This window comes from Phocoena sinus, chromosome 1 (assembly GCF_008692025.1).
Source record: "Phocoena sinus isolate mPhoSin1 chromosome 1, mPhoSin1.pri, whole genome shotgun sequence".
Classification (NCBI taxonomy): Eukaryota; Metazoa; Chordata; class Mammalia; order Artiodactyla; family Phocoenidae; genus Phocoena; species Phocoena sinus.
In genome coordinates this window covers 35,162,288-35,185,925 of record NC_045763.1, presented here as the reverse complement: position 1 = coordinate 35,185,925, position 23,638 = coordinate 35,162,288, and the positions used below count along the sequence as shown (strand labels likewise).

Here is a 23,638-nt window from a genome sequence, read left to right as displayed (position 1 = left end):
GGGGCTTCCCTGGTGGCGCAGTGGTTGAGAGTCCGCCTGCCGATGCAGGGTACGCGGGTTCGTGCCCCGGTCCGGGAAGATCCCACATGCCGCGGAGCGGCTGGGCACGTGATCCGTGGCCGCTGAGCCTGCGCGTCCGGAGCCTGTGCTCCACAACGGGAGAGGCCACAACAGTGAGAGGCCCGCGTACCGCAAAAAAAATAAAATAAAATACATATTCTGTTTCTCTGGAGAACCCTAATACATGCACTAAGAGAACTTCTGACAGACACATAGAGCCACTTTCTGTTGGGCAGAACTGTGTACCCATCTGCAAACTGATAGCCAACATCACCACAGAGAGGTCAGATCATATATGTGGTGTGACTTGAGAGTGATTAGGGTTCTTTCTGAAACCCACACCAAAAAAGCAAGTTCATTATTTTATCCTCACACCTGGTCTACCAACTTCCTATGTGAGATCAATACTCTCTGATCTAAGAGGCTGTTTGCTCCACAAATAGTCAAGTTTTCCAATATTATGGTCTTATAGAACAAAAGCTCCTACACTGGTGGTTAAAACTGCCACTTTTTCTAGCTGGGCCTCTCTGAATCCCAGAGGGCATTCAAAAATGCCAGTGCAACAGATGGCCTAACCCACTGCTGCCTTTTCAAGGCCACACACAGCTGAGCTGCTCTGTTTGTAGCCATACCTCCCAGCTTCCTCCTGGGGTTTTTCAGGATTACGGCTACCACGTTTAAAGTCCCCATACCTGGTTATCACCAAGTTAGCTTTGAAAACATGTACATTAGCACCGAATGTCACCAAACTATGCTGTAAACAGGATCAAGGAAATAGAAAAGCGTGGCTTTTTTTTTTAATTCCTCTGGCCTTCTGCCCTATATTCCAGAAGAAAGAAGGAAGAGTGTGTGATCCAAAACATGTTTACTTTTAAAAAGCTGGCTATGGGGGCTAGAGGCCTGAACAGAGAAAAGGAGAAAAGCAGTTCTTGACAGGATAAGTGAGAAGTCACTGGTCATCATAACTTCATGACTACAAGCCTGAGTGCAGGGTGAGGCAGGATGAAGTGCTTTTAAACAGCCCCTCGAGTAAAGAGCCCCTGTATCTCAGTGACACACATTCAACACCACCGCCTAAACCTAATCTGATTGTTCATTTGGTTTTTCTCCCGTCTGTTTTTTTTTTTTTTTTTGCTCACACCACACGGCTTGCGGGATCTTAGTTCCCCAACCAGGGATTGAACCTGGGCCCTCAGCAGTGAAAGCACGGAGTCCTAACCACTGGACTGCCAGGGAATTCCCATCATTTGGTCTTCAAGAATTCTTCCAGGGCAATGTAAACTTCAAGTCCCCAGAAGGAAGACACGGTTTAGAACTGAGCCCTGGGAGAAAGTTGGTACAAGAGAAACCACAAAGGGGCCTGGGGGAAAGGAGGAGAGACGGTCCAGAATCAGGTGGTTAGGCCAAGAGACTGAAATCCAGGGCACTGGGCTGGAGCGTCTGGGGAGCAGGTGATGAGGCTCATCCCTAAAAAGAAGGAACCTTGAGCCCCTGCAGGGCTGGGCCAATGTCAGAGGGCCAGGACAGGATCATATCTGTGAGTGGGAGGAGCTCTGGTGCCTGAGCGGGGAACAGAAGAGGGTCCACCTGCAGAGCCACGTCTCCATTAGCAAGACCTTTTTCTTCTGGCTTGGGGACAGTTGATTCTTCCGGTTTTTGGAGTTTAGAACAGATGATTAGAGGTGCCATGTTTTTCCCTCCATCATGAAGGCAAGGTTCAAAGAAAGGGCGAAGGGGGCCAGAGAAACTGTGGGTGAAAGTAAAGATGTGGGACTGGTTGGTCACGTTGTAGAAGGAAATGACTCCTGCTTCATAGTCCAGAAAAATCCCCACACACCGCGGGGGCTCTTTCAGGCGGAAGGAGGTCTGCGGGGATGTTAGGGCCTCGTACTCATTCTTGCGATTCTGTCGCAGGAGCCAGTGTCCATTGGCGGGCGAGGCGGTGACCTTCCCCTTCCTGCTCACTGACTCACTACACACCCCCAGGGCCCATTTGCTCTTGTCTGCCACAGACACCTCCCAGTAGTGACAGCCAGCTATGAAGTACTCAGAGCCCAGGACACTGACGACGAAGTCAAATCGCTGAGGGTTGTTGGGCACAGGCTGCCTTGTGTCTCCAAGCTTCACACACCTGCGATCCTCAGACAGGATGAGTTTGGGATGCGCTGTGTCTGGGTCCAGGGTCACCGTCACTGCAGAGAGTCACAGAGAGGTGAGGTTTGAGACGGCTAGGTCTCAAGGGATCTTTGAGTAGCTTTGGAGGGAATAATCATCCCTAGGTCTGCAACCACTGTCATCGGCCCATTTTAGTTTATGGTGCCCTCACCTTCACACGTCCTGGAACTAAAGAAAACTGTCTTCCAGTCTCCTAGATCTGCTGGTGGTCTACTAAGTAAAAGAGGAAATGTTTTTCACCCATCTGTGAAGCTGCCTTAATCCTTAGGAAATACTGCCTTTGTCTTTGCTGGTCCAAAGGAATCTAATGCATGATAATAAACAGGCTTTGATGTTAGACCCTGTAGCTAGACAGCATGTTTTGAGTCCCAGCTCTGCCACAAGCTCGTTATGTGACCCTGGGCTTGTTATTCACCTCCAAACCTTAGTTTCTTCATCTGTAAAGGAGGAATAATAGCAGCACTGAATAATACGCTGGAGAAGCTGTTGTGCAGATCTGATGAGCTAATGCATGAGATAGTGCCTTGTTCACACAGTGAGTGTGTGACGCTCATTTTCTTAGCTAAAATTATTGCTTATAATTATCATTTTAACATGGTAATATAGAGAGACTTCCCTGGTGGCACAGTGGTTAAGAATCCGCCTGCCAATGCAGGGGGCATGGTTCGATCCCCGGTCCGGGAAGATCCCACATGCCGCGGAGCAGCTAAGCCCGTGTGCCACAACTACTGAGCCTGCGCTCTAGAACCCACAAGCCACAACTACTGAGCCTGTGTGCTACAACTACTGAGGCTGCAGAAAAATAAAACACTCATGCATCCAAAAAAAAAAAAAAATACAATGAGGAAATTAACATGCAAATGAAAAACTCAGAAAAATATTTTGTGAAAAATAGGACCAAGAGTTAATACAGAAAAAGGCCCCACAAGTCGAAAAGTAGCCAGAATAGGACAGGCGCAGACAAGCCAAAAAGATAAAATACAAGTAACCAATGAACTTAAGAAAAATCTCAAAAATCAGAGAAAACCCATAAGAAGAGTAAACCAATTATTTATCAGCGTTCTAAAAGAAGGGAGACTTTCTGAATCAAAGATTTTTAAAATTTGATAAGCAGATAAACAGATTTGACTTAACTTGTTTTTTTAATTACAGTCTGCCTTCCAAAGGAACAGAGCAATGGGCTCTGAAATGTGGATCCATTAAACTGGTGCAACTTACCAAAGTGTAGCCGGGCCCTTCTCCAGCCTAAAAGACAGAAAAAGGGATTGTTAACGTAATAGAGAAATGGAGACCTCCTGGTGCAGTTGGAGTGGGGGCAGGTAGAGTGGGGGGACAGGGAGAGTGCACCTGACCTGAGTTTGCTGCAGCTCTCTTTAACTCTACAAAAGAAGAAACAAGGGGAGTGAGCTTTCACTGGAAACATAGAATCAACGTAAGTTGGTATAGAAGTTATAAGAACAGGGGAACTTACTCAGTTCATGCCGGAGTTTCTCTAAAGAATAACAATTTGACAAATCAGAATGAGGGCTTGTACATGCCTGTGATGCTCCAGTCCCATCCCAACCGCATTCCCAGAGCAGATCCCCACTAGCAATACACTGAACTTTCCCCATGACAGTGTTTCCAACAGCAATGGCTCCCAGCCATGGTCCTGGGGTCCCCAGAGATACTGCAGAGGGTCAGTGAGTCCCTATGGGAGCCAAACCTGACTTGCAGATTGAATCAACAACACATCTCACACATGTAAGGGATGGCAACATAAACGTATGTAGATGTTGTGGGAGAAGAATAAAATATAAGTTCATTTAAATCTATTACTAATTTCCATTAGATTTTCTTATGCGTGTTTTCTCAAGGTAAAATCAAATAGACATGTCTGAGGATTTGGGGTTGTTGTTGTTATGAAGAGGGTCTCATACATGAACAGGTGCAGAAGCACTGTTCCACATATTCAGCTGAATGAGGATCAATCTACCTTGGATCCCACCGAAGGCAACGTCATGCCTGAGTGATAGAAGTGTCTCCCAGATGTCTTCACCTATGGAAGGTATCTCTCTTCTTGCTAAAACATTTCCCATTTAGTGACTACACAACAATTGTGCAGGAAAGAGGAGCACAGAATATTTGAGGAAGAAGAGGCTTTAGGGAGCCAGGAAATTCCCCACCCTCATGCTTGAAGTATCCTTGCCCTTGCCCCCTCTCTTCTGCCCCAGGAGGTGAATCTGAGACTCTCATCATAAAGCAAAGATGTCAGCAGAAGGAGGTTTGTGGCACGGAAGGGGAGCAGAACTTACTGAGGGCTTTATAGAGACGTCCTAAAAAAACAGAGAAAGAGGCACGAGTGAGCAGATCCTGCCGCTTTATCCCCAGGGCCCAGGAAGTCTCATCACTCCACCCCTATGCCCCCCAGCCCCCAAACCCCACCCCCCGCTGAAAGAATGATGACAGTCCTATCAGTCACATCCCCCTAAGGGCAGACTGGGGAATTCACCGGTGCTGGTGCCACTTTCCAGATGACCTGGACTACCCTGACTTTGGTTCCTCTTCCCTTCCTTTTGTCTGTCTGGTTTCATTTCCGCTGTTCATATGAGTGTTTCCAATATGTTTGTAACTGAGTGTCCATGAGTGTATGCCTTGCCGCCCTTTTATAACTGTTTATAATATCTATGGTGTAAAACTAGCTGAAGGCCTACCATCGACTTACTGATGTGGGCTGTTATTCTCTACGCTAACCTCCCCCCACCCCGCTGAAGTACTGTGGAGAAACACAAATTTGGAGACCCCAGAAGGTCTGGGACACGTGCATATGCTTCTGTGCTTTGGGGGAGTACTTGCAGCCTCTCTGGAAGGGTCATCTGCCCACATTTTCCCCTTAGCACTGGCCCTGCCACAGAGTTGAAATTATACATTTGAGTTCACTGCCAGGCCCTGTGCTAAGGGCTGGGCATATGTTAGGTGTTGGGCATTGGGGCAGCGAAGCTGAATATGATATGGCCCCTAACAAGATAACGGTTTATTTTTACCATTCCCACTACCAACAGCCTCCATTTAGTGTGTCCTGTTTTTATGACGTAGGCCCTGAATCTGCTCAACAATATGAGGTGCATATAATTATTATTCCCATTTTACAGACTGGTGGTCTGAGGCTCAGAGGGACATGGAAATTTATCCAGATTATCCAGCTGGTAAGTGGCCAGGGAGGCAGGATTCAAACCCAAGTCTGTCTGATTCCTAGTTGGAGGCCTTCCCCACTACACCACACTGTTCCTTCCCTTCTAGGACACGACGGTCATTGTGTCCCTAAGGTGTGCACCCCTATGCTTTAACTAGTCTGGAGCAGATGTGAGTGGGGAAGGGAGGAGATGCCGAAATCACTGCAGGTGGAGCCATTTCTGAGCCAGTGACTTGTCTTCCCAGCTAGACTTTCAGAGGGCAGAGCCCCACCTGCTTTTTGGTACCTGGGGTGTCTGTCTTTTACCCTCAGTGGCCCAGAGCAAACATTCAATTAATGAAGACAAAATGGCAATAAGGGAAAGGTTTCAGGCACTGTAGTAGGAGTTGTGTGGGTTTTTTTTTTAGTTGTCTCTTTTAATCCTAAAAATAATCGGGTGAAGAGATCTATTATCCCCATTTTACAGATGAGGAAACCAAAGCTCAGAGCAGTAAAGCGACTTAACCCAGCCAGCAAGTGGCAGATCTGAGCCAGGTGTTGCTGACTCCAGGGCCTATGCCCCTCCCACTGTATCACACCACCTCTCTCAATGCAAAGATTGTATGGATCCTCCTATAATACCATTTTAATATATGTTAAAATAGTATATGAATCTTCTTTTTAGGTTATTGGTGGGAAAGCCAATGAAGGAACCTATGAATTTTGACCCCAGGCATCCCTTTGGCCACTGCTACCAACCCTATAACCCCTTGATATTAAAAAATAAATTCCAATGGTATTAACAGAGAATATATGTGGTGTGTGTGTGTGTGGGTGTGTGCGTGTGTGTATACACATACACCACATATATATTGTATGTAAAACAGCCACCAGCATTTATGTAGGAGAAAAAGTGTTATTTGTTCCCTACCCCTTATTCTATATATATAATTACCTTTTTCTTTTGCATGGTCTGAGAGAAGATTTTCTAGAGGAACGAAAGTAAAAGAAAATGAGATTCTGTGCCATTACCTTGAGGGTCCCTGCTTCCTATTGAGTTTATGGGCTCTTGAACCTGTCCCCCTCTGTCTCCACCTCTACCTCCCTGATCCAGGCCCTCATCTCTCTCATTTGGATGCCAGAGAGAGCGGCCCAAATTGTCCTCAAATTCTGTTTCGCTCCCTCTGGTCTCCTCTCAACAGAGCAGCCAGAGAGAGCTTTCTGGAAGCACAATTCTGGTCAGGATAGCCCATTCGCAGCTTCTCCACAGCTCCAAGGAGAAAGACGAAAACCCTTCATGGGATCTGCAAGGCCTCACATGCTGGTCCCCGCCTAACTCTGCAGCAGCACCTTCTGCCACCTTTCCCCTCACTTTCGCACCGTGTTTCTTTCTCAAGCTGTTCTGCTGTGGGTGATTTCCTACTCCCTCTTCCCCCATGCCTGTCCGTCTTCCAGATCAAACATCACCGGGAACATCATCTGGAAACTCCTCTGCCATCCCTGAAGTTTGGTTGGTTCCACCCAGTCACCGTCTTCCCAGCCTTCAGAACTTCCTTTTGTAGCTTCTGTACACATTTATTTGTGTAATTATTTAATGCACGTATACCTCCCTGACTAGACAGAAGGTTCCAAGAAGGCAAAGACCGTGTCCGCTTTCACTCATTGTTGTGTCCCCAGCGTCTGGTATAGTCTGCACCGCTTAGCAGAGAATTATCAATTATTTGTTGGGTCCCCTACCTTAGACCTACACGACTCCCCCCAGGATAAGATCAAGCCATGATCTCAGAGACAAAATCACCAAACATACTGGAAGGCAAGCTATTACAAGGTAGAGTCAGCAGAAACTGGGAACAACAGGTTTTGACACCACCACCACCGTCACCACCCAGCAGATGCTGGAATCTTCAGGTCCAGAATTTAGATTAGTGGGCCCTGGGGACACAAAAATGAACAAAACAGAGAAACATACCTGCCCAGCCCAGGACACTCACCTACCTCCATTGCGTGTTCATAGAGAAGCCTCTCTGGAAGGGAGAGAGAGAGAGAGATGTCAACTCTGCTTAAGGAAGGGCCTTTTCTAACAGGCAGAGCTGTCCAAGGGGCCACAAGCTGCCTGAGCAGGACTTTGCTCCTTGTCGCTGTGGGTGTGTGACCATTAGAAAGGATTAGAGGGTCTTCAAACCATCAGACAGGGAAAGGAGTGTTCAGTTATGTGACTTTCAAGGTCCTTGGCAACCCTGCGAGCCATGAAATGCAACCATATTAATGAGGGTTTTATCTAATGGATATGATTGGATTTCTTTTTTTTTTTTTTTAAGATGTTGGGGGTAGGAGTTAATTAATTAATTAATTTTTTTTTTTTTTTTTTTTTTGCTGTGTTGGGTCTTCGTTTCTGTGCGAGGGCTTTCTCTAGTTGTGGCAAGCAGGGGCCACTCTTCATCGCGTTGCCTGGGCCTCTCACTATCGCAGCCTCTCTTGTCGCGGAGCACAGGTTCCAGACACACAGGCTCAGTAGTTGTGGCTCACGGGCCTAGTTGCTCCACGGCATGTGGGATCCTCCCAGACCAGGGCTCGAACCCGTGTCCCCTGCATTAGCAGACAGATTCTCAACCACTGCGCCACCAGGGAAGCCCTGGATTTCTTAATTAATTAGAAGACTGGCATGATGCCAGTCTTCTAATTAATTCACAGCTCTGCCCAGGAGCTTTCTGCACTTTCTTTGATCCTTTCTTCAATGTGGGTCCCCAGAACACAGCTCTACCAGTTTTTTCCCAGACAACCTATAGATAACTGTTAGGTCTCTGACTGCTTCCTCCCAGCCTTTTCCTAGAGAGGCTGCAGTACCAATTCCTGCCAGCCTGGGCTCCCTTACCACTTAGTTACCTTTTGACCTTCTTTGCTTCCAGATGATGTAAATGCCCACCATGATGAAAATCCCCAGGACAGGCAGGATCACAGCAAGAGCCACTGCTGATGAGGAGAACCTCCCTGGAGATGGGGCTGAAACAGAAACCACCTGTGACCATCCTCTGAGAGCTTCTCCGTGGCAAGGGCCCCACCTCGAATGGCAGATGACTCAGGCACATCCCAACTGCCTCCATCACCTGGAGAGAGACCTCCAGCCAAGTTGGTGAGGCTCTCTGCTTCTCTCAGCGACTCAAACCCCAGATGACCCAGGAATGACTTTAAAGTGAGATGTTTATCTCTCAGGATTGGTTTCAATGGTCCTGCCTGAAGACATTGATTCAAACTCAGCATCTCAACCACAATCTCATCCTGCCCGAGACTTTGGAGAACTGGAGGTGCTTCCTCAGGAACCGCTATAGTCTTCTCATGAGCACCCATCTGCTCCCCCTTCAAATCCTCACTCTGAGATAGAACAGCAGTCAGCGAACTCTTTGCCCGAGCCCTATTAGCAGGGGCAAAACAATTTCTATGGTGTTACAGCAGCAAGCCGAACGTCTAGACAGGAGAGAAAGAAGGACGGAAGGAAGAACTAGCGAAGAAAAGAACAGCAGGAGAGGCTCTAGGACAAGCGGCAAAGAGCCTAAGCTGGATGTGAGTTCTTGCTCAGCACTGCGTGACCCCCGGAGAGAGACTGAGGTTCGCCAAGCCCGGCCTGCTCTCTGGAACATGCACCCGAGAAGAAACAAGGTCTTGGGCCTGGCCTCCTCATTCTTGGAACCCCTTTGTCAGATGTCGCAGGCAGGGAAAGAGGTACGGAAACTCTCACCTGACACACGCAAAGGCAACTGGAGGAAGACGAGTGTGATGAAGCATCTGGAGAGCCAGGAGCCTGAGGAACTTGCCATCTTCATCCAAACTAGGAGGACAGACACAGGGAGGCATCAGAAAGAGTTGGCGAGCTTGATGGGAGAAAGGGTACCACCCAGGAGGTAGGGCAGAGATGGAGGCTGCATTGGGTACACTCTGGAGTCACAGGCCAGGTATTGAATCCCAGCTCTGCTGCTTACCTCCATGTGGCCTGAATCTCTGGGACTCAGTTTCTCCATCTTTGAAATGGGTATAATAACTGTGCCTCCTGGCAGAATATTGTGAGGATTGAAGGAGGTAAGTGCTCAACACAGAGGTTGGCATCGTGGTTCAGTTTATAAATGCCATGAGTGAGCACTGCAGGGTGACACTCTGAGTGTGATTTAGAAGGCACAGGGAGGGGTCTAGAAGAATGAGAGCCTATATCCAGAGCTAGCCAGGTAAACACGGGAGGACTGGCTTCTTTTTGCATTTAGTGTCCCAGGTCAGGCTTGGGAAGTGCCTGTTGGAAGCCAATCGTGGACCCACAATGTAGCCTGGAGCTCTTCCCTGACAGCTTTTCAAGCTTGACTATTGAGAAACAAGAAACCAGGGCAGTGAAGTTCCTGCATTTCATTATGAAGGCACTAATCCTACAAGTTCAGGGTCTGCAGTTAGAAAGACTTGGGTTCAAGTCTTAGCTCCACCTGTGTACTAGTTCTGTGTCCCTGGGAAAGTTGACATCTGTGGGTCTTCAGTTCTTAATGTATAAAGGGGAAACTTCTTCACAGGCAAATGTGAGGGTTCAAGGACATGACGCATGTAGAGCACTTGCCACATATGCCTATTGTTATTATTACTAAACTAAAGGAGGACGATCGTCCCTGGGAGGTGTGAGTCACTGTGTGCACTAAGCACAGGGAGACTCTAAGGGATTCCCTCCTGTACGACTCTTTCCCCTCCTACTTGCTCCTGTCTGAAATTCCTTGAGCAGGAAACAAATCTTTCATGCCACCCTTGGGTTGAAGTTCAAATGCAAATACTCGAGGAAGAGAGAAACTGTCTCTTACACTCTCTCCAAGACTTCAAATCCTTTCTAAAGAAGAGGGTTTTGGGAATTCCCTGGCAGTCCAGTGGTTAGGACTTAGCACTTTCACTGCAGAGGGGCTGGGTTCAATCCCTGGTCAGGGAACTAAGATCCCACGAGCCGCGTGGCACTGACCAAAAAAAAAAAAAATAGAGGAGAGTTTTATGGAAGTCACAAGGCCAGATCTCTGCAGGTCTTGGAAGATGGCGAAGTGGGGCTTGGAGGAGGTGGGGCAGTCAAAGCAAGATGGGGAAACTGAAGATGGACTCAAGCTTTGAACACATTTCCAGTTCTGTTTTTCTCACAGCGAACAGCACACTGCTTTAGGGTTGTTTTCTTTGTTCGTTGTTTTAAAATCATGATGCATGCATATAACACCCCCCCCCCCCCCCGCAATCCCCTGATGCTGCAAATGGCAACATAACGCTAGGACATTGTAAGGTTAGGAATACGGTTAGGATGGTTTTGTTGTTGCTGTTTGTTTGTTTGTTTTGCCTCCATCCCACCCACTTTGCTGCAGGTTACCAGCTACTCAGAAAGTGAACAAGACAAGTTAGGTAAATGAGAAAGGCTCTCTACCTTATCAATTAAGGTTGAAGGTGGAAGTAGGCAGGGCCCTGGATGCCCTGGAATTACCCCCAATCCCCAAACCCTCAATGAGAAGGTATTTTTGAAACACAACCTGGGTAGCCACGCCCAGAGTGATGTGGAGCTGCAAGCTGAACCAGGGCTGCCTGAAATTTAATAAGAGGAGACCCCCCAGGGCCCCATCTTCCTAGATTCAGATAGTTCATTAAGTGATTAAGAGGATGGGCTCTAGAGTCAGCCTGGGTTCAAGCCCTGGTTCTGCCATCACCTCCCTGGTGTGACCTTGGACAGACTAGTTTACTCCAAGTCTCCTCTCATTCACACATGAAGTGGAGTTAATAACAGTACCCACCTCGTAGATAGGGCTATAGTGAGCATTCATAGAAAACATGTGGTGCAATGGTCTGCACCAGATACTAAGAATAAAAAAGCAGGGCTTCCCTGGTGGCGCAGTGGTTAAGAATCCACCTGCCAATGCAGGGGACACGAGTTCGAGACGTGGAAAGATCCCACATGCTGCGGAGCAACTAAGCCCGTGTACCACAACTACTCAGCCTGTACTCTAGAGCCTGCGAGCCACAACTACTGAGCCCACACGCCACAACTACTGAAACCCACGCACCTAGAGCCTGTGCTCTGCGACAAGAGAAGCCACCACAATGAGAAGCCCGTGTGCCCCAGGAAGAGTAGCCCTCCCCAGCCCTACTCGCCACCACCACAGAAAGCCCGCACGTAGCAACGAAGACCCAACACAGCCAAAAATTAAAAAAAAAAAAAAAAGTTGGAAATAAATGAGGAATAATTAAAAACTGACAACGTGGGTTGTTAAAATACAAATAAATGTAATATATATTTCTATTTTTTAAGAAAAGCAAATGAAGTCCTTCCATCCAATTGTCACTCTGAGTAATGAGGGCAGGTGAGGTAGCTTCGGGAGGAGAGCTAGAAAGGATGACACCAGATACAGGACTTTCACTCTCCAGTCATTAGAGAAATGCAAATTAAGACCACAGTTAGATATGCTTTGTCTTCCTTCAAATTATCAAATATCAGGGGGAAAAGTACCCAGAGTCAGCACACATGTGGGCAAACTGACTCCCTTGTCCATTGCTAAACAACTTTCACAAGGAAAATTTAACAATAAGTATCAAAAGGTTTACACGTAGGCAAGAGTTTTTTAGCTGCTCCGCGGCATGTGGGATCTTCCCAGACCGGGGCACGAACCTGTGTCTCCTGCATCGGCAGGCGGACTCTCAACCACTGCGCCACCAGGGAAGCCCTAGGTAAGAGTTTTAATCCAGTAATTTCACCTTCAGAAAAGAATGCTACAGAAATAAATAAGGATGTGCATGAGGATTTGATGGTGCGGATGCTCATCACAAAGTTATTTACGAAAAGAAAAAAATTGAAGACAACCTAAAAGTCCACTAAAATGGGAATGATTATTTATGGTACATTCTTGCAATGAAATACTATGCAGTATTTCATAATCACATGACAGAACAATCTTTAATAGCACTGCGAAATTTTCACTATATCCCAAACAATAAATTTTTAAAACGATGCATAGGATGATACAATTTAGGCAGAATATGCTTAGAAAAAAGACCAAAATGTAGATATTAAGGTGATCTTTATGGTTTTCGTTGTGTATTTTCTAAATTTTCTACCTTGAACATGTATAACTGTGATTATCAGGAAACAAATATATTGAAAGAATCAGGAGGATGACCAGGAAGGGAAGGAGAAAGAGGAGAAGAAACAGAGTCCACTTTGGGCAAAGACACAGTCCAGGAGGCAAAGAAGCACAGCAGGAAGTGCCTCCCGAGGTCCAAAATCAGAAGCCACAGCCACCGTTGCTTTACAGCATCTCTTCTCAGAGCTTTGAGTGGAAAATTAAGTGCTGCCAAATCTTTTATTTCCTATTTTCTTACATGGATGTAATAACCCTCTATCTGGTCACCGTACTGATCTCCAGATCTATTCTTCTGATCTGGCTGGCCAGGATGGCCTTCTTGCATCATGTCCTCAGTTAACTTATATTATAATATATCAATATTATAACAATCAACATTGTGTTACTGTAAGATTGAATGAATACTAAATCATAAATATATTTTTGAGTTATTAATATTGTTCTATATCCATAATGGCTCCAATTTATTGCACCTGTAGGTACTCTACATATATTATCTTTGCTATTGACAACAACCCTGAAAAACAGGCATTACTGTCCTCATTTTACACTCAGAACAAGGCAATCTTGCACATATCAGGGTATCATGCAAGCAAACTGACGGGATCCTTTCTGGAAGTAGGTAGAATGTAAAACATGGGTAAATAGATGAGTGAATGAATGAATGCACAGCCTTGTATCATGAGTTACAAAATGCGCAAATCACTTCCTTACTTCTCAGTGTGGTTATCGTGAAATTCCTTTATGAAGAAAGCTCCCCTAATAAATATAAAGCATAATTTCACTTCCTAAAGTTCAATGTACATGACACAATTTGGGGACCATTGATATCTTAACAATATTGAGTGTTCTGGCCAATGAACAGTTGATGTCTCTACTAATTTAGGTCTTCTTTAATTTCTTTCAGCAGTATTTTATAGTTTTCAGCATATAGGTCTTGCCCATCTTTTGTCAGCTTTATTCATAAGTATTTAATATTTTGATGTCATTATAAATAGTATTAAGTTATTAATTTTAATTTCTGATTTTTCATTACTAACATATAAAAATACAATTGAGTTTTGTATATTTTGTCTTATATCCCTGACCTTGCTAAACTCATTTACTAATGCTAGCATTTCTGTAGATTACATAGGATTTTCTGTATAGAAGATCACATCACCTATGAGTAAAGACAGTCTTACTTCTTCCTTTTTAATCTGAATGTCTTTTATTTCCTTATCTTTTGCCTTGTGGCCTTGGCTCCTTGCCTTGTTCCTGATCCTAGGGAAAACATTCCTTTTTTCACCATTAGGTATAATGATAGCCATAAGGTTTTCATAGATGCCTTTTATCAAGGTCAGGAAATTCCCTTCTATTTCTAGTTTTCTGAGAGTTTTTATCAAGAATGGATGTTAGGGCTTCCCTGGTGGCGCAGTGGTTGAGAGTCCGCCTGCCGATGCAGGGGACGCGGGTTCGTGCCCCGGTCCGGGAAGATCCCACATGCCGCGGAGCGGCTAGGCCCGTGAGCCATGGCCGCTGAGCCTGCGCGTCCGGAGCCTGTGCTCCGCAACGGGAGAGGCCACAACAGTGAGAGGCCCGCGTACCGCAAAAAAAAAAAAAAAAAAAAAAAAGAATGGATGTTAACTTTGTCAACTGAAATGTCTGTATGTATTGAGATGATCACACAATTTTCCCCTTTTTTTATTGAAGTATAGTCGATGTACAATATTATATAAGTTTCAGTTGTACAACATAGTGATTCAAAAATTTTAAAGGTTATATTCCATTTATAGTTATTCTAAAATATTGGCTATATTGCCTTGTTATACTATATATACTTGTAGCTTATTTATTTCATACATATGGTTTTTCTTATGTTTCTGAAAGTACTGAGTTTATTTTAAAGATTGCATCAAGTTTGAATCTCAGTAAACAAAGCCATGTCTTCATTATATGTTGCTTTTGTCAAAGAGCACAGACTTGCATACATCAAATGATATGATAAAGTACTTTAAAGTAAAAGGTGTTTGCTTTTAGTACTGTGGAACTAAAGTATCGATAAAAAGTTAACGTGGAACTAAAATACAATATATATGTCTTCTGGGTGATTTAGGCCATAATGTTTTGGCTTCTTAGAAGTTTTCAAAATTAACAGTTTTAAAATGGATCCTTTTATCTGATTATTATTAAATAAAATAATATTTAATAATATTAAATTATAATGAAATTATATTATTATTAAATATAAAAGGATTATTATTATCTTTTTATCTGCTATTCGCTAGAATAGAGGCATATAAAAGATTCTCTCTGCTTAGATTAACGTACTCATACAATATATGCCTAAGCTGAAACAAAAAGGTCAAATATCTGAGAGATAATGGCATTCGTGATCACAAGTTGTTTTAAAAGGGGAAAAATGAGTTCCAACCTATTTCTTTTTTGGCCATGCCACACGGCTCGCGAGATCTTAGTTCCCTGACCAGGGATCGAACCTGTGCCCCCGGAGTAGAAGCGTGGAGTTCTAACCGCTGGACTGCCAGGGAATTCCCAGTTCCAATCCATTTAAAAATAGTTCATTAAAAGCCTGAGCTCTTTGCAAAAGGGTGCCATTTTAAACTTATCTGCCATCCCACTTCCATAACATTTATAAGCATATTTCACTGGGCAAGCAAATTAGTAACGTGATTGCATCATAGCTGTGTAGTTAATCCAGAAACTTGTCAACTGAATACAACTTTGTGTGTGTGTGTGTGTGTGTGTATGTGAGGTCATCTGTTCTGACCACTGAAATATGCAATGAAAGGCTACATTTAGAAGCTTAGAAAACCTGTGGTTCAGTACATAGAAGTTTCAACTTCAAAAGAATAGGAATGTTATAATTACTATAGGAAATTATAATGTCTGAAATATCATAAACATCATTTGCAACTACTTTTTAATCACAATGATTTCACATCAGAAAGGTACATATTTTTGTTCACTAAAACTAATGAGGCAATTTGGCAACAAGAGACAGATTCTTTCTTTCTCACCCTCCTTTCAAAATTACACAGTGTAGAGCTACAGATATACTTAAGCTGCAATAATACCAAAAAAGGGAACAGGCGTTTGCTTTTCAAAATCACTGAAGTACATAAAATGTCAGCAGACAACAATACTATTCCATGACATCTACTTAAAATTTTATGTTCATCTCCCACTCTTCTCATCATAACGTTCACATTTTAATTATGTATTCATTTTGATTGTTTGCATGTGAAAACACCAACTAATCTATTATTTCAACATTAAGGCTATTTCTTTTGAAACCAAGATAATTTTGGAGACTCCTATTTCAGGATTCTTAAGGCAAAATGTTTAAGGTTCATGGCTGCTGCTTTGCCTGAGCTTCTGCTTGCTTTGAACCAGGTGGGGCTGTTAAACCTAAAAAAGGCGAACACGGCATTATTTTCTCTGGCTTCAAAGAAGACACCTTAGTCCCCTTGGTACTGACTTTCATTGAAAATCTCAGGTGGCAGGGGGTACCCTTTGGCTGGTCGACTTTTCAGGAACATTTTCTCTCATCCACTTCTAGTTGTCTTCACTGGTTGCAATATTTTTTTCTTCAAATCCTATTTTGTTAGCTTCTAAGAAATCAAGCGCATCTTGCTGTTACTTCTTAATCACCGTGGAGCCAGAGGAAGGTGCAATGTACATACGGATCACTATCCTGGGAGCAACGGTTGTAGCTGAGTCCTGCAAATGGCTGAAGAGCCTATTTTTTGCGTATGATTTTTAATTTTAGTTTGTTAATATAGTAAATGACATTGGTTGATTTTTTTGAATATTATACCAACCTTGCATTCTAGGGGTAAACTCCAGTCAGTCATGAGGAAGTGTCCTTTTTATATATCTTTGGATAAAATTTTTTTTAATTTTAAGAATTTTTGCCTCTATGTCCATGAGGGATATGGGTACTTCTTTTGTAATATCCTTTTCTAACTTTGGTAATTAAGGTAATGCTGGTCACAAAGAATGAAATAAGAAGTATTCCCTCCTCTTCAATTTTCTGGAAGAGTTTGTACAGCATTAATATTATTTCTTCCTCAAATGTTTGACGGAAATCATCAGGAAAGCACCTGGGCCTGGAGTTTTCTTTATGAGAAGGTTTGTAAATGCACATTCAATTTCTTTAATAAGTATAGGGTAATTCAGGTTATCTATTTCTTCTTGAGTGATTTTTGGTAGTTTGAGTTCTTTCAAGGAATTTGTTTAATTAACTGGCATAAGTATGTTCATAATATTTCCTTATTATTCTTTTACTATATATAGAATCTGTAGTAATGTCACCTCTCTCCTTCTTGATAATGGTAATTCGTGTCTCTTTTTTCTTGATCAGTCTGACTAGAGGTTTATCAATTTTATTGATCTCAAAGAAACAGCTTTTGGTTTCATTGATTTTCTCTAATGTTTTTCTGTTTCCTATTGTATTTGTTTTTGCTCAGATCTTTATTACTTCCTTTCTTCTGCTTATTTTCGTTGTTGCTTAGGTTGTTGATTTGTGGTCTTCTTTCCTAATACTGTCATTTAGTACAATACAGATGACTTTATTTGTCTTCTTTTCTAATATAGTCATTAGTTGCTTCGTCATAAATTTCTCCGTAGGTATTACGTTAGTGACATCTGGAAATTTTGATATGTAGTGGTTTTCATTTTCATTACATTCAAAATATGTTCTAATTTCCCTTTAAATTTCTTCTTTGACCTATGGATTATTTAGAAATGTGTTATCTAGTTTCCAAATATTTGAAAATTTTCAAGATTACTTTCTGTTATTGATTTCTTTTTTTTTCTCAGTTCAAGTTTAATAGAAACTACAAAAGATCAAAAGTGATACCCTACTATTGTACACATCAGTTGGCCTGCCCCATAGTACAGCTCAGACCATTCCCCCCAGAGGAAGAAAGGGTGGCCTCCCCAACACCTGCAGGAAAGGCCTGTCCTGCCCCCACACCACGTCTGGGCTGAGTGTAAGGTCTTGTATTTTAAGCATGACAATAGTACAAAAGAGGTTTTGTTCTTATGGCCACCTACTGCAGCCTGGCCCTAAAATGGCCCAGTGCTCACTTCTGCTTAGAGAAATATTCTTTGCTCTTCTGGACATCAGGCTTAATGGTATCACAGCCAGGCTTCCAGCCACCTGGACACACTTCCCCATGTTTGTCAGTTAACTGGAAGGCCTGAACTAGTCTCAGTGTCTCATCCACAGAGTGGCAGACAGGAAGGTCATTTATGGTGATCTGTCAAAGGATACCTTTATCATCAATAGTAAAAAGGCCCCCGAATGAGATGCCTTTGTCGGCCTTTAATACCCCATAGTTCTGAGCAATGTTGCTCTGGGGGTCTGATATCAAGGCAATGTTCATGGGTCCCAGTCTTCCTTGTTTCTTGGGTGTGTTGATCCATGCCAGATAACAGAAGTGAAAAGCCACAGAAGCACCCATCACTTGGCAATTGAGTTTCTTAAATCCATCTGCCCTATCACCTTTATGGGGCACACAAAGGTGAAATCAAGAGGGTAAAAGAATAACCCAACACATTTTCCTTTGTAGTCAGATAGGCTGATATCTTTTAACTGACCATCTGGCATAATAGATGTTGCTTTGAACTGGGGGGCATGGTGCCCAATTTTGGCATGTCCTGAAAACATATTGCTATCAGCAGTTCTCAGACAGAAACCACCAGGACCAGTCAGGAAGAAGACAGGCCTCTGTTATTGATTTCTAATTTAATTCTGCTGTGACCAGAAAACATACTTTGTATGACTTGAATCCTTTTAAATTTATTGACTTGCTTTGTGTGCTAGCATATGGTCTATTTTGGTAAATGTTTCATGTGTATTTTGCTGTTATTGGGTAGAGTGTGACTAATGTGATATGAGATCTTAGCTTTTTTATTAAAGGTGTGAATTTCCTTCCTCATAATCTCATCCGAGAAGAGCTGAGAGTAAGCTAGTGGCAACATTCCCAAAAATCTAAGGCTAAGTAAAACCAAAAGGTAAAGAAAGGCTTACATCCCTAGTGAATTGAGGACTGGAGTCAGATGGCTTGGTTTTAGTCTTGGCTTGGTCTGTACTATCTGTGTGACTTTGTAACTTGGAGCAAGTCGCTTAAACTCTTAGGTCCTGATTTTCCATCTTTAAATTGAGAGATTCATTTACATTTGCTGAGTTCATTGTAAATTGGGAAACAACAAGAAGTAAGGAAATGTATTTGCCTTTTGATCCAGTGAGAAATAGTCTGGAAATCTACTCTAAGGAAAGAATCTGAAATACAAAAGTTTACATGATGTCAGTAGTATTTGTATAATAGTGAGAAACTGGACCATCTATAGGTACATAGATAAGGCAATGACTAAATTATGGTTCATCAAACCTATGTTTCAAATGAAAGCTAATGATGTGTTAAAAGCAAAATACAAAATAATACATTTACAATGATTATAACTACATTAAAGAGTGTGTAGGAAAGGAACTAAAAGTAAGTCCTATAAAATATGAATGGTTGTTAATAATTAAGGTGGTTGGAAACATGGGCAACTTTTTCTCACCTCTATTTCCTAACTTACTGATAAAGTGTAATATATTGATGAACAGATGTGCAACATGGAACTAAATTTAGCAAAACTGAAATTTATTTAATTAAAGAATTTTGACAAGTTGAAGCTTTAAATTCCTTTCCAGCTCCAATACGCTATAATTCTGCTTCATGAAAAGGAAAAATACCATTTCAAGAGTGTTTGTCTAACTTTCAGTTCTCCACTAGAAATAACCTAATTTGGAAACTTGATGCTTCAGATCACAAAATTACTGAGTTAAGAGGCGGCTTAGTCAGATTCTATTTCTGAGAGTGCCTTCCACGGGCAGAGCAACAGTGAAGGAGAACCATGGTATTCACTGGAAGTTTCCAAGCCAGGCGGTGAGAAGAAACCAAAGAACAGGAGAGGAAACTAAAAGATGGTAGAGGGGAAACAGGGTAGAAGAAAAACACTGAAAAAATAAAAGGGTGAACAGATGGTGAGTGAGAGTTTTCCATCATCAGCAGTCTAGATGTCACCTTTGCTGTAAGTCACCTGTAGGACACTAGGTCCCAAAATTGTTATATATAAATATATATTTTTTCGTTGCTATATATAAGATTTTGATTTTTTCTTGTATCCATCCTACTTCAAGGAACTAAAAGCCCTCTCTTCTCATTACCTCCCCTAGTCTTTTTTTTTTTAATTTTTATCGGAGTATAGTTGATTTACAATATTGTGTTAATTTCAGGTGTACAGCAAAATGAATCAGTTATACACATACATATATATATCCACTCTGTTTTAGATTATTTTCCCATATAGGCCAATACAGAGTATTGAGTAGAGTTCCCTGTGCTATACAGTAGGCCCTTATTAGTTATCTATTTTATATACAGTAGTGTGTATATGTTAATCTCAAACTCCTAATTTATCTCACCCCACCCCCTCTCTATCCCCTTTGGTGACCATAAGTTTGCTTTCTGTGTCTGTATTTCTGTTTTGTAAATAAGTTCATTTGTATCACTTCTTAGATTCTACATGTAAGTGATATCATATGACATTTGTCTTCTCTGTCTGACTTACTTAGTATGATAATCTCTAGGTCCATCCATGTTGCTGCAAATGGCATTATTTTGTTCTTTTTATGGCTGAGTAATATTCCATTGTATGTACGTACCACATCTTCTTTATCCATTCCTGTGTCGATGGATGTTTAGGTTGCTCCCATGTCTTGGCTATTGGAAATAGTGCTGCAACGAACATTGGGATGCATGTGTCTTTTTGAATTAGGGTTTTCTCCAGACATATGCCCAATAGAGGGATTGCTGGATCATATGGTAGTTCTATTTTTAGTTTCTTAAGGAACCTCCATACTGTTCTCCATAGTGGCTGTATCAATTTACATTCCCACCAACAGTGCAAGAGGGTTCCCTTTTCTCCACACCCTCTCCAGCACTTGTTGTTTGTAGATATCTTGATGATGGCCATTCTGACCGGTGTGAGCTGATACTTCACTGTAATTTTGATTGGCATTTCTCTAATAATTAGTGATGGTGAGCATATTTTCATGTGCTTTTTGGCCATCTGAACTGCCCTAGTCTTTGGCTTCAAATTCCCTCAGGCTCTGGAGCCCCTCTCGTTGCCCTCTGGGATGGACACTCCCTGCCCTGAGCACCCACGGTCAGCCAGCTCCAAGTCACCTTCAGCATAGCCCTATGGCATTTCAGTTGTTTTAAAATTTTTATCAAATAAAATGTATTGCTTTTTTTAATCCTAGCTATTATAGAAAATCTGGAAATTACAAAAAAAAAAGGACAAAAATGTTTGAAATCACCTGTAATTCCTCCACCTAAAGACAATATGGTTTTTCAAATATTTTTTCTATGTATATAACTTTTTTTAAAGTAGGGCCATACTGTATATATATTTTCTAATACCCAGCATTTTCACCAAGAACTATATTATGTAGTTTTCCCATGCCATCAAATATTCTTTTAATGATTTCAGTGTTCCATCATGAATATGCAAGAATTTTAAAAATAATTCCATATTGTAGAATATTCAGGTTTTTTCCCAATGCATTGCTATTATAAGCTTTATCACTACAATTGATAGTGGATTGAGGGCCAAGTTATAAGGCTTAGTTCTAGACTTGGCTTGGTTCCTAATTGTGTGACTTTGTAACTTTAAGGAAGTCACTTAAACTCTTAGGCCTTGAGTTTCCCATCTTTAAAATAGTGAGACTTTTAATTTGCATTGCCAAATCGCCCTCCAGAGAGGTCATATCAATTTACCAAAGTGTATGAAATTGTTTGTTTCTCCACAACCTTGCCACCACTGGGTTGTTTTTTTTTAACATCTTTGTCATTTTATTTATTTATTTATTTATTTATTTATTTATGGCTGCGTTGGGTCTTCATTGCTGCACACGGGCTTTCTCTAGTTGCGGTGAGCGGGGGCTACTCTTCGTTACGGTGCACTGGCTTCTCATTGTACCGGCTTCTCTTGTCGTGGAGCATGGGCTCTAGGCAGGGGGGGCTTCAGTAGTTGTGGCTCGCAGGCTCTAGAGTGCAGGCTCAGTAGTTGTGGCGCACGGGCTTAGTTGCTCCGCAGCATGTGGGATCTTCCCAGACCAGGGCTTGAACCCATGTCCCCTACATTGGCAGGCGTATTCTTAACCACTGTGCCACCGGTGAAGTGCCTTTGTCATTTTAATGAGTAACAAAACTGGGTTGTTTTTTTTTACATCTTCATTATTTTAATGAGTAACAATATCTCTCTAAAAGTAATTGTGTTTCATCTTAATTTGTATTTCTTTGATCATTCCTTTGTCATTTGGACTTTGTCAATTACCTGTCTATACTTTGTCCATTTTTCTATTTGGGCATTTGTCTCTTTAATGTTTTGTAAAATTCTTCGTATAGTAACAAATTTTTTTTCTACTACATATGTTGGAAATATTTTTCCCCACAGGAAGTCATTTACATTTAAATTTGAAACAGTTTAATTTCAAAAACTTCTAAAGCAGAAAAAAACATGCAGTGAGGACTTCCCTGGTGGCGCAGTGGTTAAGAATCCACCTGCCTGGCAGAAATAGAGACACAGATGTAGAGAACAAATGTATAGACACCAAGGGGGGAAAGTGGCGGTGGGGGGGAGATTGGGATTGACATGTATACACTAATATGTATAAAATGTGTAACTAATAAGAACCTGCTGTATAAATAAATTAATTAAATTAAAATTTTTTTTTAAAAAGCAGGAAAAAAAAGAATCCACCTGCCAATGCAGGGGACACAGTTTCAATCCCTGGTCCGGGAAGATCCCACATGCCGCAGAGCAACTAAGCCCTTGCACCGCAACTACTGAGCCCACATGCCACAACTACTGAAGCCCGCGCACCTAGAGCCCATGCTCTGCCACTAAGAGAAGCCCCCACTCATCTCAACTAGAGAAAGCCCGCACGCAGCAACGAAGACTCAATGCAACCAAAAATTAATTAATTAAAAAAAAAAGTGTTTCTTTCTAAAAAAAAAAGACATGCAGTGGAAGTTCCCTTGATAACTCCAAGCAGCTTAAGAAGACCCAGCAAATCTACAGCTGTTCTGTCTGAAAGCACACAGCCAGGACCTGGCTAAGAGTAAGGGCTAAATAAGTGACAGCTGTCATACTTAATGATGACGATAATATCTAAAGGAGTCTTTTGACAAAACCCATCCAGTCCCCTTGTCACTTGTCCGCTTTTGCGCTCCTCATTTCCTGTCGCTCCATTTCATCCTCTAAAATGTTCTTGTGAGTATGAAGAAAGGGGATAGTTTCTCCAACAGACCTGAGGATCCTGAGAAAATCAAAGGACTAAAAAGAACGACGAGAGGGGAGAGGGAGGAGGACTCACCACTTTGGAATTAGGGGCCCTTTGTCCCTCACCGGCTGAGCTGGAGTCTCCAAGCTGGGAACATCCCTCTGCCCGTTCAGGGAGATGAGGCATCAGGCAGGAACATCAGGAAGGACTCCGGAGGTGGGCCTGAGAAAAGTTCATCTTTTATTCTAATGCCTGAAGCCCTCAGCCAGGGGCTCCATCTGCCTGACAGACTCCCTTCCAGCTGTTCCTATACACCAACAAGCCACGCCCTGCCTGTCTGGCCCGATAAAGGAACAGAGCAAAGAGGAAGCTCCCTAAAAGCAGGGAAGCCTCCCAGTGCTGCCAGGCTAAGGGACTTCTGCGCCTCAGCTCCTTCTCCCATCCAAGCCAACTGCATAGTGATTGCTTTTGATACATTGTGATCCTATCACACCCTTTCTTAAAAGCTTGCTCCTCTCTACTTTCCAAATCAGAGTAAAACTGAAGATTGGTTTCAAAGACACCCACTAATTAGCCACCTTCTTTAGCTCACTACTTTTATCTCCAACTGCACCCTGACATGTGCTTTCTGATAAACAAACTTGCTGACTGTCCCCAATATGTGATAAACCCTTTCCCGCCTATCTTGCTTTCAGAATATCCATAATTTTATATGCATAATATCCATAAGTGTTTCCTTAACCATGCATTATATATTTTTATGTATTTTTGAACTTTATAAAG

General features: G+C 42.5%; 1 protein-coding gene and 1 pseudogene across 3 annotated transcripts; both read right to left on the bottom strand.

Moving 5' to 3' along the window:
• Window positions 1-134: 134 nt before the first annotated feature.
• ERMAP (erythroblast membrane associated protein (Scianna blood group)) lies at window positions 135-23,132 on the bottom strand. 3 transcript variants are annotated; one of them, XM_032613786.1, is made up of 11 exons: window positions 22,949-23,120; window positions 15,989-17,239; window positions 9,120-9,209; window positions 8,270-8,386; window positions 7,378-7,410; window positions 6,342-6,374; window positions 4,530-4,550; window positions 3,707-3,727; window positions 3,588-3,614; window positions 3,454-3,480; window positions 135-2,252 (listed from the first exon to the last, which is right to left on the bottom strand). In XM_032613786.1, the coding sequence occupies exons 2-11, from the start codon at window positions 16,047-16,049 to the stop codon at window positions 1,528-1,530; spliced, it is 1,155 nt and encodes a 384-aa protein (XP_032469677.1). In that variant the 5' UTR covers window positions 16,050-17,239; window positions 22,949-23,120; the 3' UTR covers window positions 135-1,527. The 3 variants fall into 3 exon arrangements, with proteins under 3 accessions (XP_032469677.1, XP_032469687.1, XP_032469696.1); XM_032613796.1 differs by lacking the exon at window positions 15,989-17,239 and having other exon boundaries at window positions 22,981-23,132; XM_032613805.1 differs by lacking the exon at window positions 15,989-17,239.
• LOC116744285 lies at window positions 17,505-18,184 on the bottom strand (annotated as a pseudogene).
• Window positions 23,133-23,638: the final 506 nt, after the last annotated feature.

What these genes read in the sequence shown, in the direction of transcription:
- ERMAP (XM_032613796.1), bottom strand. Translation starts at nt 23,041, where the DNA reads ATGCCTCATCTCCCTGAACGGGCAGAGGGATGTTCCCAGCTTGGAGAC. An exon ending in AGACCATGCAAAAGAAAAAG is followed by an intron (nt 4,551 to 6,341) that starts GTAATTATATAT and finishes CTGTTTTTTTAG; the next exon opens with GACGTCTCTATAAAGCCCTC. An exon ending in GAGAGCTGCAGCAAACTCAG is followed by an intron (nt 3,481 to 3,587) that starts GTCAGGTGCACT and finishes TCTGTCTTTTAG; the next exon opens with GCTGGAGAAGGGCCCGGCTA.